The sequence below is a fragment of the Nanorana parkeri genome, unplaced genomic scaffold, assembly GCF_000935625.1.
Source record: "Nanorana parkeri isolate BGI_ZX_2015 unplaced genomic scaffold, ASM93562v1 scaffold289, whole genome shotgun sequence".
Lineage (NCBI taxonomy): Eukaryota > Metazoa > Chordata > Amphibia > Anura > Dicroglossidae > Nanorana > Nanorana parkeri.
In genome coordinates, this window is record NW_017306557.1 from 367963 (window position 1) to 387442 (window position 19480).

A 19480-nucleotide genomic window follows, 5' to 3' on the forward strand; every position below is an offset into this window, starting at 1 on the left:
CCCGCGTGACCCAAAAAGATGCCGTCTCAGGCTACACCCTGTCCAATAAGTGCTACTGATGGCCATTCCCCTACTCACTTTGGAACAGAGGAATATCAGAGGGACAGAGTTTAGCCAAGATGCTTAGGATGTCAGGCCCTTAATAATGCAAAGGAGCACACATATAGGACAGTTTTCCGGCTGATAAAGGTGAAAGCAGGCATCCAAGTATTAAATGTTTAGAAATGGTTGACAGGTTCACTTTATTAGGGTGTTTCCAGTAAGTATCTTATTTTAGCAATGCAGTACTGTGGCCTGAAACCTAAGCTTTCCACATTATCACCTTTTTATTGTAATGCCTGGCTAATGGAATATTGAATTCCTGTGTGTATGCAGCACTCTAGTGTGCTAGAATTCTCCTGGGCAGCCTAGATGGAGCTAATGGCTTGTTATCATTGTAGAATAATGACCTGATCATCGTCCTGCATGTTATTAGTACTAGACATTTGGATTGTTACTCCCCTTAACAGATATGTGTTACTACAGTTAAAGTATGTCTCTCCCTAAAAGCTGTAAGGTCAGTCAACCTCTGAGTGGCAGATGCTGGTTAAAATTGAATCAGTGTGAAAGCTGGGCTGTATTTGTTAGATGCGTATCTGTTTTTGCATGCTGGCTGTGGAAACACTGCCCGTTACACAACCAGAGCAAATACCAATTCCCTCCTTTTGGATACTTTATGTGCGCCCAAACTCCAGTCTTCATTAAAGTTGTCATTAACCGTTCAGATTTTCAAGTTATGTGCTTTTTTGCTTTTTTTCATCAGTTGGCTGCTTGAGATGATTAAGCAGGGCTCTGCAATAACGCTTGGTTTCCACAACACAGTAGTACAAAGGCGATACAGGCCTAAAACCCAATGGATTTGTAGTTTTAAATCAGATAAATATATTCAAGGTGCATCAAAACAAATGGTATTCAAAGTCGTAGACCCCTTTCACACGGGCACTGTCCTTTCCATCTCAGCAAGGAATCCTAGGTGGATCCCCTGCTGAGTTAGATCAGAACGAAGACGGATGTCATATATGTGTCATCTGTGTCCATTCTGATGCCTCTTTCTTGGGATGAAGGAAAAATGGACCTGAGTAATCACTATGAGTGGCCGGATGTAAACAGACATGTGTCCATCTATACACACACATAGCTGGTCAGGTCAGTAAAAGCGGGCCTGGACTCAAACTCTTTGCATTCTGTCCAAAGAACCTAAACAGACCCTAAAATGGGTGGATGCAGAACCACTTAAACCCAGTCGCCAATAGGGGTGTATCGCAGTCCATTTTTGAGCTGTGTTTTCCTGGGTTTGATCAAAGAGCCGTGTGAAAGGGGTCTTGCAGTTAATTTTCTTACAGAAAACAGCCACAGCCTGGGTAAAGCAGCCTGTCCCATGCCAGATGCTGCAGAGAAGGTCTCTTGCTCTTTGTGTAAAAGTAAGGTCCATCTCTCCCGCTTCCAAATCCAACCTATAGCTCTGCAATCAGAAATGTTCATGCTCCCTGCTGATTGGAGAGTTGTAGTTCCCCTTTAAGCTGGCTTTACAGTCTATTAAAGGAGAACTATGGGGTTAAGGCTTTTCCCCATAGTTCTCCTTAGGGTAACAGGAGGACACAAACTAGCGTCCTCCCGTCACCCTAAGCTCAGTATACAGCAAGCTACTGCTCGCGGTATACTGAGACGCCGCAGCTGAAGAGGATCCCGACAATTATGCCGGGATCCGCCCAGCTGCGTGAGTGACAGCTGGCTCTGACTATCTAGAGGCCGAGCAAGCTGTACCCGCCCCCTCCCCTGTCCGTTCCGCCAGTCAGCGCTGGCAGATCGGAGAGGGGGGAATCCAGTCCCTCCCCTGTCACGGCAGAGAGCCGTGACAGGATCTAGAGGTGAGCGAACGCCGGTATATGTTCGCTCACTTCCCGATCTACTGAGCCGACCTGTGACAGTCTCATTGTCACAGGTCGGCTAGAACTATAAGGTGAGTGAAAAGCACTCACCTCATAGTTCTCCTTTAAGTTAACGTGACAAGGTAAAAAGAAGTAATTGCATTGGAAAAAAAATTAAAACATGCAAGGCCAACTTTAAAATCTTCTTCGACCAATGAAAACTGTGGAACTTATCCAGTCACTGTTTCATGCTGTCTTATCCAGTTTTTATGATTAAAGTGGCTCTTATATGAGCCGCCATTGAGATTTGTGTAGAGTTCTATCTAAATGTAATGTATTGTACAATAAGATTGTAATATGTGTGGCCCGTTTTATATTTAGGTCAGTCTGTCAGATTTCCATTTCACCGCTTCCCTTTTATAAACAACTTATATCTTTATGTGACATGGTAAATGGATCTCAGAGCCCTCCTGGGTAGTAGACGTAATCATAAGAAGAGTATTTTATGCAGACAGAAACATTTCACTGATTTGATTCAGCCGTGAGAGCGTCTGCACTTCAGTACACTTGTCTTATTATTCAAGTGCCAAAGGGAAAAAGCCATTGAGGTTATTGTGCTGCTATCCATGGTACTTACACAAAATCACTCTTCAATGCCTGTGTGCCATAACGTGCAGTCTCTTTATGTCTGCCGGAAATAACTTGCATTGTTGCAGCAGTAGATCTTATTGTGCATATGACCCTATAATGGAATGTTGAGACATTATAGGAAGGATGCTTATTTGAAGTACTGGTAAATCATTGACTGAGTAGAGACATTAAATATACACTGTGTGCATGTGTTATTGTTACAGGAGACAGGACATTACATTCTTAGAAATCAACTCAATACTGATTAAAACATGCTTTTACTTAAATGACTTTTGGTGTAATTGAAAAGCAGGATATTATTAAAATGATAGTGAACATGGCAGATGGAAACATCGATACCCCCATCACCATTCCTTTACAACTTGTGCATCATACTGTAAGTGGGAAAAATGTACAGATCAATATAAGAGTATGGCTAATGTCAGACGGACGACTCTGTTGCTAACAATCCTCGGTTACAGAGGGAGCGATTCCATAGGGACAAACTGGCATCCTCGTAGCGATCCTACCGCTGGCGATTTTGACAGATCACCAGCGGCAGGATTGCTAAGAGGCTGCCTGTTTGTCCCCAGGGAATTGCTCCCTCTGTAGCCGAGGCAGCAAGATGTTACTCCCATTGCTGTAAAGTGATATTTAGATATGTTCAGGCCAGCGACAGAGCAACATCACACTGCATCTGACTACAGAGGGAGCACTTACATAGAGACATGCAGGCAGCCACTTTTGCGATCCTGCCACTGGCGCTTTGTCTCTAGCAGCAGAATCACCGTCTGACATCATGATGAGAAAAGGTTTCATGTGCCAACCCACATGAAACCTTTATCCCTTACGCTTGGGCCTGTATAAAAATAAATCTCCAGCATGTGTGGAAGTCTGTTTGTACTGTGACCTTCACCTATGACACTTGGTAGTGCTTGTTACCACGTATCTATATAGCTCATTGCTTAAATCAGTCACATTGTCCTGTTAACCATTATCATTGAAAGTGAAAGTAAATCCCAAATTCTGGGTGTCACTAGAACAAGAATAGATTGGAAATCTTCCAGTACTAGTTCACGTGACCCTGTTGACCACCAGGGTTTTTCCTCACTTTGCAAAAAATGGGACACAGAGGGCAGAGAGAAAGACGGGGGTTATAACCCTCCCTTACTCTATCCAAAACTAAAAAAAGTGTTGCCTTTAGTTTTACTTTAATTTCCATCATCCATTAATATGATCCTGACAGCCATTTAAAAAAATAAAAGCAGGCATTCGTTTTTACCTTTATTGGGCAGAAAACCTTCTCTGTGGTCTTCTCTAATTTAGCTTTGCATGTTATTAGGTGATGGGACTTACCACGTATCTATATAGCTCATTGATGCAAGTAAGGTTAAATCAGTCGCATTGTTTGCTTTGACTGGGCTTAGGATATCAAAGAGCTCATATTTTAGTGCCCTGTCATGTTACAGTATGGTTGGCCATAGAAGGCCTGACCATGTCTCCAGTCTGATGCCTGATTTGGGAAGTGGTACACTCTGTAGGCAAAAATGTATTGCTTTGAACATTGGTAGCTACTGTTTTTCCCAGGCAGATATTTTACAACTTGTTTTTCCCTCTTTTAACTTTGTTGCAGTGTTTCAGTCCTTTTTGCAGTGGCCCCAGGGCAACTGAGTGCAGGAAGATGTTTCCCCACACATTCACAGAGAGACATCCACCTGCCTATCACTATGCATACGCGGCTCAAATTTCAAGCCATGGGTGGCCCTGTCAGCACAATGTGGCTTGACAAACTTCACTTACAAAATCAAAAGTGCCTGGTGGAAAATTGTCAGCCAGACAATCACTAGTCATATGCAGTATCCAGTATCCAGTCATATGCAGTCACTGTTCAGGTAGTCAAACAGCCATAGCATAGCTGGCAGGTGGAGATTTCTCTATCCATGCTCTTTAGAAAGCCTGCAGTGCTCTGGGAATCCTGTGGCATGGGCACAACGTTTATGAAGTATTTATTTAGAAAATAGAGATAATGTATATGTATATATACTGTTGCAATGCACATATTCAACTTTCCTTCATTCCCCCACCATTCCATTCAGCCACCGAGAGAAAAGAAAGACAGCCCTGTGTAAACTCCAAGTCGCTCTAGTCAGAGATGGGCACCAGTGCATCGGCGTTATCACACGGAGTGAGTTACGTGCCTCTATTCCCACAATTATTATTTCCCCTACGGGAGGCTGGTGTGAAACAAAAGTGGCCTATATGCTGCTGGGGAAAGGGGCATTAGAGGAAATCACATTCTTTTTTGTTTTAAGTCCTACCCCAGGCTAAGAAATAAACACAAAAAGAATAAACAGTCCTGTTTCCAGCCTCACCCCCTTCACCTACCGAATCTGGTTTGGCTTTTACTTTTAAACCTCAAACACCCATAAAAACATTCCTGAATCTGCTGTCACATGATGTACTGGGTGCTTCTTCCAGTAGTAGCAATTGGTGGTCTCCATTATCTTCACTAGTCAAACTGACCAGTCTTGAACCCCTTCTTGGGTGATATGCCCTTTTAAATGGACAACACCCATGTCAATAGGAAGCGAAGAGGGCATTGCAGAATGGACTGTCCCACACTGCAGGGCAGAAGAAAGAAGACTTGGGACCTGGCATGTGACTAGAGTTTTACTGTAGATGAAGCTGGCTATACACTATGCACATTTTGGCTGGTTCTTCATGAACCAGCTGAAATTCACACAGTAGGTGCCGCTGTCAGCACCCTACTGGCCAGCATCTCTCAATCAGAAGATCGAAGGAGCCGGATGGCAAATCTTCAAACTGATTGGCTGCAAGCACCGTTCATTTATTCTGACAGCAGCCAGTGGTGATTCATCCATCAATGTTCTTAAGTGTTGATGGAGGAATCTGTTCTATTTTTTTCATTCAGCCCGCGGTTTGAATGATAAACATAGAACATTGTATGGCCAGCTTTAGTAGCTGGAGGGTATAGATGGATTTTTTTTTCTCCCTGGGGATGAGCTCTAAGGTAAGTGACTCCTCTGTCTAGTTTCTGTGTTTACTGGATAACACTTGTGTAATGTTATCCAGTAAACACAGCAACTGAATGTTTTACTTTTTTGCCTGGGATCGCTCTGTAAACAAACAGCAAAGTGTTTATCATACCTCCCAACTTTTTGAGATGTAAAAAGGGACACCTTCCAGCAGAATGTATTTAGGCAATGGACACATCCCGCCATGCCAACTATAAAACAGTTTTAGGTCAAAAATGACTGGTAAAACCCAGAAGTGTTGTTGCCCTTAATTTCCTTTACACAGGCTCAAAATACCAAACGATCAAGTAGAGGTTTTAGTGAATAATGAGACTCTTGATAGTTAAAGTGATACTAAACGTAGGAGTTACATCTTACAAATGCATTACAAGTACCTTAACTACTAACAAAAATGTATCTTATTTGTGTATCACTCGGCTGTAGATCCTCAAATCATCTCTGAATTGGTTCTGACACTGTCCTTCCTTCTGGAGGGTGACTACTTTTGTTCCCCATGGTCCCTGTGTGTGTTGTAAAGTAGTCACCGCTCTATGCTCGCTCCTGTGATAGACTATAACTTCAATACAAATTAGTAAACTAAACGTGAGATTGTAGTCTATCACGGGGCAAGCTTGGAGCGGTGACTACTTTACAACAAACACAGGGACCATGGGGAACAAAAGTGGCCACCCTCCAGAAGGAAGGACAGTTTCGGCACTAATTCATTTGAGGATCTACAGCCGAGTGATATACAAATAAGATACATTTTTGTTAATAGGTAAGGTACTTGAATGGATTTTTAAGGTTTAACTCTTAAATTATGTGTCACTTTAAAGGATTCCTTTTCATAGATATCTGTACGTCAGACCAAAAAGAGGGACAACTGAGGAGGAAAGAGGGACAGAGGGATTTGGTTCTAAATGAGGGACAGTTGGGAGGTATGGTGTTTATACATTGGGTGCCTGGAGTCCTTTTATTGGAATCTGAAAATGAGGAGAGCCGTTCAAAAGCCATCTCTATAATTGTTTTGTATACATTGAACCTTGAATTCAATGCTCCCCCTGTTTCCTTAGTCTTAGTATTGTCTCTCAGATCTGTTTGTACCCTGGGACTACATTGAAAAGCTTGGGTGTGTCTGATGTAAGATTACAAAGCGTCTCTGGTGAATGTGGGTTGCGTCTGTATAGTAATCATCTCTATACTCTGTGTCAGTGGACAAGATAACATTGTAAAGACTTCTGCAAATGCATTTCAGTCTGGAACCTAAACAGAGTTACATAAACACTGAGAGCCTCCAGTAGGAAAGTATGGATAATAACAACCAAGAAGAAGCTCCACTTCTACAAGTGCAATGTAACCATACATGGTTTGATATAGGAGGAAGAGGCTTTTATAGCTTTGCGCACTGCCAGATGTACTTTGTGACTTTCCATAGTAAGTGTTGCAGTCTGTGCATTTTGTACTAGTAGTCTTCTGTGCACATGTGAATATGAATAGAAAACACAGCTTTGTAGATACAAGTGACCGTAATTCCCCTAATATTGTTGCTTCTAACTGCTAGAGCAAATAAATCATCTTATATTCATTAGTTAAACCAACATATTTTTATTTTACTTACAATTCATTTTTTTCTACTTCCTGTAATTGTGCCCAAGCATTGCATCCTGGGAATATTACATCAGCAGAGTATTGCTGGGAAATCACATCATGAGATCTCAGGGAAAGTAATTTTCCTCCCCTGAGATAATATGCATGTTCACATATCCTAGTCACAGGTCTAGTCACATGTGCCCGAGTCCAAGGAAGTAAATGGAGATATATTAATCTGCCCTTAGTAAAAATGGCCACCTTTAGAAGAATGGTGAGGAAAAAGAAAAATAAGGAATGCAAAGAGATAAAAAATCTGCAATTATCTATAAGTATCTGTACGTGTTTGTAGATTGTGTGGCAATGCCACTGTGTGATTTGGCAAAATAGTCACCCAGGACTCTCAGCCAGAGGGACTGAGCGGTTCCAGAAAGCAAATACTTTTAGTAGGCAAGAGCTGACTTTGCAGTTCTTTCCAGATTTTCTGGATTTGGCTTGGGATCCTGGAACTGGGAGATTCCAAAGAGAATAGGGAGGGATGAAATCTCCATTCCTGAGTCCGTGGTTAAGTAGTGGCCAGCACCTGTGCACAGCCCTTATGGAAAGGGTGCTGGCTAATGTTCAGGGCTCCACCTGGGAGACAGGAGGACTCCACCCAGGAGTCAGAGTGGAGTCCAGTGCAGCATGGAGCTGCGGTTTATGAACCGATTGTGCAGGATAGCATGGTGTCAAGGCTGTCTGGAGGGAACAGACAGTGGTCTGAGGCCGGAGCAGCAGTGCTACAAGTGCAAAGCCAGGAGGCTGAATGTGCATGTACTTGTGTTGCCTAGAGATGCTGAAGAACCCCTGCGAGGGTAACTGCGTTATTTTTCTGAACTTGATTTTCATAAAAAATGGGCAAGGAAGCCTTGAGTGGATGTGTCCGTAAGCTCCTCTGCTCGAAGCTAAATCTCACAATTGTCATTACTAAACATTTCTAAAGCTGTGTTTGTTTTTATTTTGAAGATATGGGTAAAGTTCCCCTTTAAAAAGAAATCCCTTTTATGTAGTGAGTACTGCCTTTTGTCTGTCCATCACTTCCAACAACTTCCTGGGTTTCCAGTGTGCTTTGTGTCTCTTTCCCTGCTGCTTGCAATTTCTCAAGATTACATATCCCATTATGCATTGCTTACAGCAAGCAATGATAATGTTACATTGTTCAGACATTGAGTTGTAGTTAGGAAGGCAGGCTCCGTAAGAGTTGTGACACAAGCAAATGCATATTTTCAAGGGCTGAGTTAAATTGTGTCACTGCATTGAGGAAGTACATCCTATGAGCATCCTCCAATAAGAACGTTTACAACCTTCTAGACTGATATGGTTGTTAGAAGTAGGATAGAAATTATGGAAATTCAATGTAGAAAAACATATTAAGGTTTTGACCACAGATACCCTTTGATCGTTGTGTTATAATAAGTGCTCATTATCACACAGAGAATATCCAAAATGCTAGTAAGTTTGTGGTCAGTTGTTCAGTTTAAGCTGGTCATACACTGGTCCAATTTCGGATCCTTTTGTTTTCCTGTCTAATATACTTTTGGTGTCTAGCAGAGCATCCTGTGACTTGTAGTTCCTGAATAGCTGCAGGTCAACTGTAATTTATTAAGATACTTCACGTACTATTGGAAATCCTTATTGTCTCTCCATGTGCCTTGCAGGAGTTGCAATCTCAGATAAGCGGCATGCAGCTGGAACTGGCTATGAAGGAAAACTTGATCAGTGTTGTGAAAGGAGAGCTGGAGGCTCGGCGCAGACACCTGCACAATGTCTCAGGTATTCTCATTATGTAAATGCAGATTTCTTTGTTTCTTTCTGTGTCTCCTACTTAAATGGAGGGTGTGCTCTGAATACAAAGGTAACAAAATACCGCCTGTCTGGGGGGCTCAGCAGCCACCTGTCCTGGCTTGGCCTCTGTTCATGATATGTGTTTTCACCAACCTGGAGCTTAAAGTGTGACAAAAGTAGTGTACTGCTCACATAGTCCCTGTTTTCATGTTACCTTGTTTTCCCAAAAATAAGATCTACCCCGAAAATAAGACCTAGTACTATTTTTGTGAATTGCTAAAATATAAGACCTACCCCGAAAATAAGACCTAGTTGTGACCATTCCCAGGGCAGGTGGTGGCATAAGGGGGAACTTGAAGAGAGGTGGGAGAGAATCAGCGGTGTCAATACAAAATGCACTCCGCCTGTAAGGAATCGATAGTGAAAGCGCGCTTCGCTCATACTGGCCAGTGATTGGTTACCAAATTGCTCTTGGAAAGGTACGACACCCCTGATTGCCCTGATCACCACGTTTTTGTACATGAATACATGTAGACTTTTCTACATGAATAAGTGTGGATTGTTGTACATTAAAAAAAATAAGACCTACCCTGAAAGTAAGACCTAGTGTGTTTTTTTGAGCCAAAAAAAATGTAAGACCGTGTCTTATTTTCGGGGAAACACGGTATGTCAAATTCACTGCAGTGGTACATCAATCTGCAAGGTAGTAAAATTGTTGTAATTTTAACAGTGCAGGAGAACTATATTTTTACATACAGTAACCTAATCCTAACTACCCCTGGTGCCCTTCCCATTCTACCTATACTCACCTGTACCTAAGGAATTAGTGGGGGACCCAGTTCACAATTTCAGGTCTGCAGGGAGACGGCTTTTCAATTAGGGTCTATGGGGAAAAGTTGCACATGTGCAGGACTTGGCTCAGGCTCCAGATAGGACCGGAATTTTGCCTAGTCCATTGTAGATTGTAATTCCTGGTCCCGGTCGCTGATGTGAGATAAGTGCTGAGGATAGTTAGAATGGAGAGGACGAAGGGAGCAGTTAGCATTTGTTTTTATAAATGTATTAGCTGCCCTTTGACAACGTTGTGTTTTAATGTTTCTCTTTTTTGTGCAAAGGAGCAAGGATGTGCATTTTGGGGGCAGCAAAGTGGCTTAGTGGTTAGCACTTCTTCCTGTATCACTCGGGGCCCTTGGTTCAAATCCCAGTCAGAACATTATCTGCAAGGAGTGTGCTTGTTCTCTCTGTGCTTGGGTGGGTTTCCTCCCACACTCCAAAAGACATGCTGGAAGGTTAATCGGCTCCTGTCTAAACTGGCTCTGCATGCATGTGAGATGGGGACCTTAGAGTGTAAGCGCCTTGAGGGAAGGGACTGATGTGGGTGTGCACTATGTAAAGCACTGCTTAAATTGTCAGCACTATTTAAATACCGATAATAATAATTTTGGTCTTTTGTTTTGTAAAAAGGTACTGGCGTAATTGTATGAAAAAGCACATAAACTGAAGCATCAGGCTACAAAAAAATTCCTGTAACATGTTTCTAAATGCTGTGGCACATCCCGGCTCAAGAAAAGTCGATTTTTCAATCAACTCTTGTTGAAGGAGGCCATGTAAATAGTCAGCTGAACAGTGACGGCTTCCAATTCACTTTACGGGTGTGCTGGGAGCAGTGGGTGGCGGTTCTCAGCATACAATAGCCCAACAAGGGAGATTCATCCACCCGTACTGCTTAGCATAGATGGAGAATTCTGTTAAATTTCTTTTTGTCAGGCTGCAGGCTGGATGAAAGAAATCTATGCATATATGGCCTGTATTAAAGCTAACCTATCTCCCTATTCTCTTCCCTTCCTGAAACCTGAGCTGCTATTTAAAGCTGTTTAATACTTTATCAGCAGCAGCATGTTCCCTCCGGCTATCAACACAACTACTGTCATTGTCTCCTGTCCTGGAGTGCAGGCACCCCACTCCCAGCAGGGATTCCCCTACTGTTGTCTGATAAGAGATTATAGGGTGAGATTCCCTGCCTCCTGTACCTTCATTACCCTGATAAGGACTTTCTTTAATTCCTTACTATGTCCTACCCAAAAAGGAAGTAAAATAATTCCATATTAGCAATGGGATTGCAGGGGCTGGGGAACCTTACCCCATAATCTCCTGTACTCTTTGCCAAGCAGTAAATAAATGGAGAATGGGATTCCAATAAATAGCAGACAAGAGAGTTAACAGTCCAGGGGTCTAAGGGATCACGCTATGGCCGTCCTATTTTAGTGTTTATGTTACTCCTATGTATAAGTTTTGGATTAGAGGACATTATGACCTGTTTTTTAAATTCCCACAAAGCCCAGTTATCTCTCACCGGCATGGTCTTTGACCATGTACATCATCTCTTATCAACCTTAGATCAGTCCCAATGATAGCAAAACTTAACTGCCTAAAGCTGGCCATAAAGTATGCGATTTTGAAATAAGAGTAAACTAAACTTGAGATTGTAGTCCATCACAGGAGTGAGCTTGGAGCCCCCCTCCAGAAGGAAGGACAGTGTCAGCACCAATTCAGAGATGATTTGAGGATCACAAATAAGATACAGTATTGTTAATAGTTAAGTTGCTTGAATGTATTTTTAAGATTTAACTCCTGAGTTTAGTGTCACTTTAAGCACTTAAAAACCCAGCCTTTGACATTGACTTAGTAGACATCACACTCTCCATTCTTATGTTATCTTCACATTTTTTGGGGGGGCAGAATACACATTTTTTAAAAACAAATCCTGAGTTTATGCAGTACTCTACATACTGCACTGTTATTACATATTTGAACTGATTAAGTACAGGATTTTTTTAGGGCTGGTAATGATTAAAATTTTCGTGTTCTATTAATCAAAACATTTTTTAATCGATTAATTTCAATTAATTATAACGCACATACAGATCCAACTACATTGGCCTATACACATACAGCACAGCAATAAAGTAATACAATGAACTAGGATCACACTAATCCAGCACGTTATTAATATCACGTGCCCCACTCAATATGGCTGCCGCTTGAGTGGGGCAACTCCGAATAATAACGTGCTGGATTACAAATGTATTTACATAGTATAGTAAAACAGCAAAGCCCTAAGGGTGATTTAAACAAGTATTAGCTTAATATTTGAAGTAGCAGCACCTGTCCATTCCATTTCATGTAAGGACCTAATTGCAACATAATATCAGTAAATTTCAATGGGCACATTTCTGGGAGCCACATAGTGCATATACAGTATATAAGTTTAAGATCAGACAGAATGTTGGTGCTTCTTGGGCAAACTCACCGGCCCAAGTGGCTCCGTCGGCTAACGAAGGGAAGGGGGAGGAGTCCAGTGACGTCATAGACATCAACGTCACCGGACTCCTCCCCCTTTCCCTTCGTTAGCCGACGGAGCCACTTGGGGAAGGGGGGAGGAGTCCGGTGACGTCGATGTTCGTGACGTCACCGGATCTCCGACGGGACTCCCGAAAGCCGGCGGAGAGGTGAGTCTTTTCATTTTCGATCAAAAGAATTTTCATCGATCAAAAAGTTTAACGATTAATCAAGGAATTAATCGATAATTTCCCCAGCTCTAGATTTTTTTCATCTAAGAACAAAATGGGCAGAGCCAATGTGTGACGGTGCTGTGAAGGTGCTTGGAAATTAACGCTCTCTATTCCATATAGATAACAACATGACAGAGAAGACAGTTCTGGTGGAAGATGTAACACAAATGAAGAAGCTGGCAGATGTTTCTACACAAGATCTCACATGTAAAGACGAGGAACACAAGAGCATTCTTCATGAGCTGCACAACACCATTCAGAGTGTGAAGGAGAATGAGAGGGAACTCCGCCTCCTGCAAACACAAGTAAGGACTTCTGTCTCCTTATCACAATGATCCATTCTGTACTAGGGAAGGGCACAACTGGCTCTATGTACTTATTAAAATGATACCAAATTAGAAATTTCATTGAGAAATTGAGCAGAAATGTATGATTGCGCATGATTTCGCTCTATGTAAAATTAGCATTGAAAATGTGGTATCTAGAGTGCAATATGCTAAAATAATATTAATTGTTACTAAACATGCTACAAACTGCACATACGCTGCCAGTAATGGTAAGAGTAGATTTAAGGCCTCATTCACATGGGTAACAGCCGGCCCGTACAGATCGGTGCTGCGTGCACGGCCGTATCAGGCAGCTTCCGGGGAGGACAGGTGCTGCGTGTGATTTGTAAGCAGCAGCCTGTCCTTCTCTATGTGAGTACGCGGTCCTGTCCTTTCCGGGAGCTGCCAGATACGGCTGTGCACACAGCATGGATCTGTACGGGCCGGCCAATACCCGTGTGAATGAGGCCTAAGAGATAAGATGATAGTATCTAATAGTCTGTGTATCACATTGTAGAGTGACACTATGGACCACCACCTTTGCAGAAATTGGAAGGAAAACAAAAATGTATTTTCAACTAAATATTTTTAACTAGGTCATTATCCAAATGACAAAGACCAGCCAAAATTGCAGCAACAGTAGGTAAAGGGGCAGCATGCAGGCTTTCCAAGGCTTTAGCTCCAGTAGAAGCCTATTTTAGAATAACTAAATAGAAAGAGAACTGTCCAAAATGTGTTGTTGGAATTGATGATTATGCCAGGCATCCCTCGCCTGTGCAAGAACAGGGAGGGCTTGGGTCAGAAGTGTGGACTATTCTGCATTTTTTTAGGCTTCCAGCCACTGTCCCGCTATTTTATCAGGAACAGCATGAAAATTCACCTAAGCAATGGCTGCAGTGGCTTTGGGTTTACCAATAAAAAAACATGCAGGTCTTTTCTAAAAGTAACCCCATTTGGTGAGAAAAGTGCCTGCCTGGAAATTATGGCAGTGTGTTGTGCAAAAACGTAACACCACCGGTCTAGTCTAGGCATGGTTATGTGCAGAGTGTGGAATATTTACGTTTAGTTAGCACTAATGAAATCTTCACATAACAAAGAATTGTATCGTATGTTGAGAATTAAGAAGCCATTTATATGAGAAAAAAAACCTGTGAAATATTTTTTATTAACAGGTTTCAAAATTGTAACCATCAGTAAGGTGCAATATTCACTGCATTTATTATTTATAATACAGAGAATGTCGTGCTCCACAGTAACTGGTTTTCTGCAGTTAATATGGGGCCTGCACTGACCATAGATCATTTCCAGATAGATTTATCATATAAATATTATAACAAATATGTTGTTAGTGTCAGGGATGTCACAGAGATTCCATGTAAAAAAGCACTTCAGATTTGCCCATTTGTCCATGGCCAGGGTCACTCCTATGAAGCTGAGATGTATGAAAGGAGGAACCTTTGCTCCAGCATTAGGTATCCTTGCTGGAGCCTGAAGGGGAGGTCTGTCAGGACACAGTTTAGACATTACTGAAAACTCCTAAATTAAATATTTTTAAAGTAGCATTTGTGTGTTTTTTTTCTAGGGATGCAATGATACTAGTATCGATATCATGCCTATACTGAGTATTTGGGTGAGTGCTCGTACTCGCCCAATGCTTCGATACTTAACTCCGATACCAGAACTTCCGTTCATAGGGAGATCTCTCACTGCATGGAGCCAGCTTCCTTTCCAATTAGCAAGCCAGGCGGTGGGTTATGACTAGAGATGCACCGAAATGGAAATTACGAAACCAAAATGTAAAAAATTGTCAGGCCGAAACCGAAACTAAAAATGTTTTTATTTTATTTTTTTCTAATTCTTTTTAATATTTATTTTCATTCATTTTTTATTAAATATTTGTATTTTTTACTTTTAGGGGCTTCGGGGCAATATTAGGGGTCTAAACAGACCCCTGATATTTCCCTTTTTAAAATAGAAAAAGAGATTGAGGACACAGAGTCCTCAGTTTCTTTTTCTGCAGCCCCTGTTATCAATGAACAGGAATCCTCTATACTGAGTGTTCCTGTCCATTCATAACATGAGGACATTGTGTGTTTACTATAACTACAACTATGAATGAACAGGAGGTGATGTAGATCACTTCCCATTCATTCATAATTGAGGATATAGTAAACATACCATGTCCTCAATTATTTACAAACACTCAGTGATCACTGATCGCTGAGTGTTTGCATTGGCTCTCCTCTCTGACACGTTGTCACAGGAGGCTGAGCGAGCGGAGCAGGGAGGAGAGCTCAGCCTCCTGTGACAACGCTGGCTGTCTCCGCCCCCACACCGCCCTGCCGGACTGTGATAGGAGGCTGAGCGGTGTGGGAGGAGAGATTCCGGCCACTCACATCACTCTCCTCCCGCAGTGCTTGGCCCGGCTGTCACACTTTCTCTCTTCCCCGCTGGGACACAGAGCAGCGCCCAGCGGGGAGGAAAGAAAGCAGGGATGCCCCGATGTATCGGCACAAAAATTGCATTTTCGGCATTCAGCCAAAAGTGCCATTTTCGGCCGATTATATCGGTGCATCCCTATTTATGACCCACCTTCCGGCTTCCTGATAGGCTAGGAAGCTGGCTTAACTTGTTGCTAGGCAGCCTGGCTAACCAATCAGGAAGCCGGGCGGCACGTAATGAACTGCCTCCCGGCTTCCTGATTGGTCAGGAAGCCAGGCTGCCTAGGAACAAGTGAAGCCGGCTTCCTAGCCAATCAGGAAGCTGGGAGGTGGGTCATGGCATGCCGCCCAGCTTCCTGATTGGCTAGGAAGCCAGCTTAACTTCTTGCTAGACAGTCTGGCTTCCTGCCCAATCAGAAAGCCAGGCGGCACCTCATGACCTTATTGGTCAGAAAGCCAGGCAGCCTCAGCAAGTGAAGCCTGTGTTCTTTCAATAGAACACCGGCTTCCCAGGCAATCAGGAAGCCGGCGACGGGTCATGATCAGCCGCCCGACTTCCTGATAATCTGGGCACGTGGCACTCGGTATTGGCGAGTACCGAAAAAAAAATATTGATACTCGATACCGGAAAACCGGCATCAGTGCATCCCTAGTTTTTTTCAGTTCTTTCTATACTTGCATATACTGGTGAAAGAGTAGGGGTCTTAGCTAGTTCAGCAAGGATGAGATGACAACCTACTTGCTCCATGAGTGCAGGTTAGGTTGCACATAAAACCTCCCTATGCCACCACAGAGTGTACAAAAAAGCCTGGTACCCATTAGCAACAGGCACTAATGGGAGAGGTGCTCCCACCTTTTTTTGAAGGGTGCTCTCAGAACACCTTCCCTTTCTTAGTGTTGAAGTACAAGCAGGCTTGGGTCAGTATAGCAAAGGGTCTTATGCCTTCTCTTATGCCTTCTTTTCCCTTTCCATGAGGATACAAGTCTGCTGGGCTAGTAGTGTGCGAAGGGACTTTGAGGGCATATTTTTTGTAATTGTTGCATTTTCATTGTAAAAAACATTGATTTGCTACCAGAGGTGAAGCTAGACATTTCGTCGCCCAAGCAATTCCAGAACTGCAAAATGGACACTTTGGGTATGCTTGTTGGTCAGCTCTGCAATTCAATAACTAATTCAAAGATATGTATATTCTGTGCCTAATTGTGCTTTTACCCTCATACGTTTATAATAAAGCTTGAACTTCCAAGTAAGTTGAAGAAATTAAATAGTACATCGGTCTTGACAGCTTCACGTAAATTTGCATTGTTTCATGTTTTAGCTTCAGGAACAGACAAAACAACATGAAACTGTGGAAGCGCAACTGGCAGAGAAGAGGTCCGAATGTTTGTCAGTACAAGCTATGATACTTCAGCTTGAAGAGCAGTATGTAGCTACAGCTCAGTCTGTTCAGGAGCGCATTGTGTTCCAGCTGCGGTATGTTCTATGAAAATGAAATTGCATTGTGACTCTTAAAGTTAAAGTGACATTAAACCCTCGGATTTTTTAACATAAAACAATAGTGTAATGTGTGCCTTACTGTAATCCATGGTTGTTTCCCTTCTCTTTGCTGCTCTTCCTTTTAAATTTGTATCTGTTCTCATGCTGGGCAGGACTTCTGTTTTGCAGCAGACTGCCTTGTCTCAGGAATGGATACACGGTGTCTGTGTATCCGTTTGTATAGGCTTGAAACCTGAGCCAGCACTACAGGAAGAGGCCCTGAGCTGAAAAGGGAAGTTCTACCCCAGCATGAGAAGACATGACAATTTAAAAGGAAGAGCAGCAAAGAGAAGGGAAACAACCATGGATTACAGTAAGGCACACATTACAGTATTGTTTTATGTTAAAAAATCTGAGGGTTTAATGTCACTTTAAGCACTCAGGATAAAAATATGGGAGCTACCTTTACTAATTTGTTATAGGTGCCAGTTCCATGTCTGTCTACCTTTATCATTACTTAAGGAGCCAATGACCCAAAACAAGTATACAGGTCAGGAGTTCTTAGGTTGTCAAGCAAGCATAAGAATAACAGCTTGTGAAATTTTGGTTGTGGCAGCCTCTACATTTCAGATATTTTCTCTGTAAACGTTACCATTCACTATTACAACCTTCCACTCAAAACAACATATAAAGACAACATGTAAAGACACATAATGTAAGGCAGAAAGCGGCAGGATGTAGCCCAGGCTGTTACTGTTCTTGGTCCATAATTGGCAGCCCCCACGCATTATTATGTGGTGGCAGTGATCATGGGAAGACTCCCACACTCAGGAATGTGTGGAGGCTCCAGAACTGGCTAAGAAAGCATGATGTTGCAAGCCCAGCATAATTATGTCATACATTCTGGTTTGGGAAACAGAAGAATCACTTCTGGGTCTTTAAACTAGCTTTAAGCTACACATCTGTAGCCGAGAAGTACTGCACTAATGTACTGCACTGTGTTTTTCTTGTTAGCAAAGAAGCAGAAAAATTACGAACTCAGCTGAAAGAAAAGCAGCTGGCAGCTGATGAAGATAAATATTTGAGGAACAAACTGGCAGAAGACAGTGGACGTCTAACCAAAGAAAATGCCCACTTGCTAGCCCGGGTATTGGAAACCACTAAGCAACTTGAAGAGGTAGGTAGCTAAACATGGCTACAGAAATTAAACAGATCTGTCTGTACACATTGAGAGGGGGGATGGGACACGGCTCACTATGTGTGTAAGTTGAAGCTTGAGCTACTGAGTTGTGTTAAAAACTGACTTATTTCAGCAAAGTAGATAAAGATAGCCTGGAAAATATGTGAAAAGGTGCCTAGAGCTCCGTCTGCTGACTGGAAATAAGACAATAACATAGTAGTATGCAATGTTTTCTTTATATTTGCTTGACTAATAAACAATATATATAATAATAATACATAAATATTTTTTATAGTCTTCATCAAAAGTTGAAGAAAATTAGTTGCAAACCCACTTTATGTTCCCTTTAAAGTAGTGGTTCTTGCAATGAGCCTTTCATTTACTTCCTCACTGCCCTGTTCACCCACCAGAGCAAAGTAAAGCAGTCTTGTGCACTAAGCTGCAAGTAGGTTTGGAAATATCAGATATTCTGCTATGGCTGGCAAATGGCAAGGAGAGTGAATGGAATATATTATCTCCCCTATGGTGACCACAGCACTCACACAGTCATTTTCTTCTTTCTCCATTGACGTCTGCTCTCAAGGAGAGTTTCCAACAGTTTCAAAGTCTCTGTGTGTGGTAACTAGCTAAGACTGGCTGAGAAACTTGTTTTCTTTCTCGTTCATTAAGGGACAGGGACAGTTATTCAGATATAATTGGTTATGCTGCGGGCCCAGGACCGGCATGGCGGTGGCGGCTGAAAGATGGGAGTGACGCCAGTAAACATTACTGACCAATGTCCTGTGAATGAAACCGGAAACAATGATGATTTTGTCAGTTCTGGTTTCTGACCTGTCATTCCCCAGCCACAGAAGCCAGGAAAGGTGCGGATCAAGCACCATCTGCTTGATTCTAGGGCCATTATTCACAGTTAACTCTATAGGTACTGTAGTTTTTTGCATTTAACGGACACACACAATTCTAAAGCGTGGCATGTTTAGTATCCTTTTACTCTACAAAAACAGCCATGGCACAAAAAGGGTCAATGAACGAGAAAGCAAATAGAATATTTGTTCTTACCATAATATCTGTTTCTTAGAGTTCAGTAAGGGACGCAGGTCTACTCCTAATACTGCTTTTCTACAAAACTGAAGCATGCTGGGAATGGGAGGTGTTATACCTGGCTGGTCAACAGCTTTTTTGTTTGCCAGTGTCCAATTGCTTCGGTAGGCATCAGTATAACCAACTGTTTTTAAATCACTGAATTCTGTATCTCTAATAAACTCAAGGAATCAGATTTTACAGTAAGTAGAAAAATCATGTTATTCAAACGATGCTCAACATGGGGGAGTGTAGTTAGAAATCACCATAGTAGAGCATGTACTTGAAACAACACCTACGTATATAAACAATGAATCTTGCTGCTTAATGCCACAGGGCATTAAACATTTTATGACCCTTCGTGCCGTGCCCCTTTCATTTGTTGGCTCACTTTCTCACGCCCTTGGTTTATTTATCTTGT

The 19480-nt window shown here is 42.3% G+C and overlaps 1 protein-coding gene across 1 annotated transcript in view; it reads left to right on the plus strand.

Moving 5' to 3' along the window:
- Nucleotides 1-19480, plus strand: part of LOC108787864 (coiled-coil domain-containing protein 18-like) — a 48694-nt gene that overhangs the window by 9265 nt on the left and 19949 nt on the right. The window contains exons 2-5 of the mRNA XM_018557540.1: nucleotides 8857-8971; nucleotides 12676-12860; nucleotides 16642-16796; nucleotides 17814-17976. Coding sequence (XP_018413042.1) covers nucleotides 8881-8971; nucleotides 12676-12860; nucleotides 16642-16796; nucleotides 17814-17976 — 594 coding nt within the window. The 5' untranslated portion in view covers nucleotides 8857-8880. The remainder of the gene's footprint in view (nucleotides 1-8856; nucleotides 8972-12675; nucleotides 12861-16641; nucleotides 16797-17813; nucleotides 17977-19480) is intronic.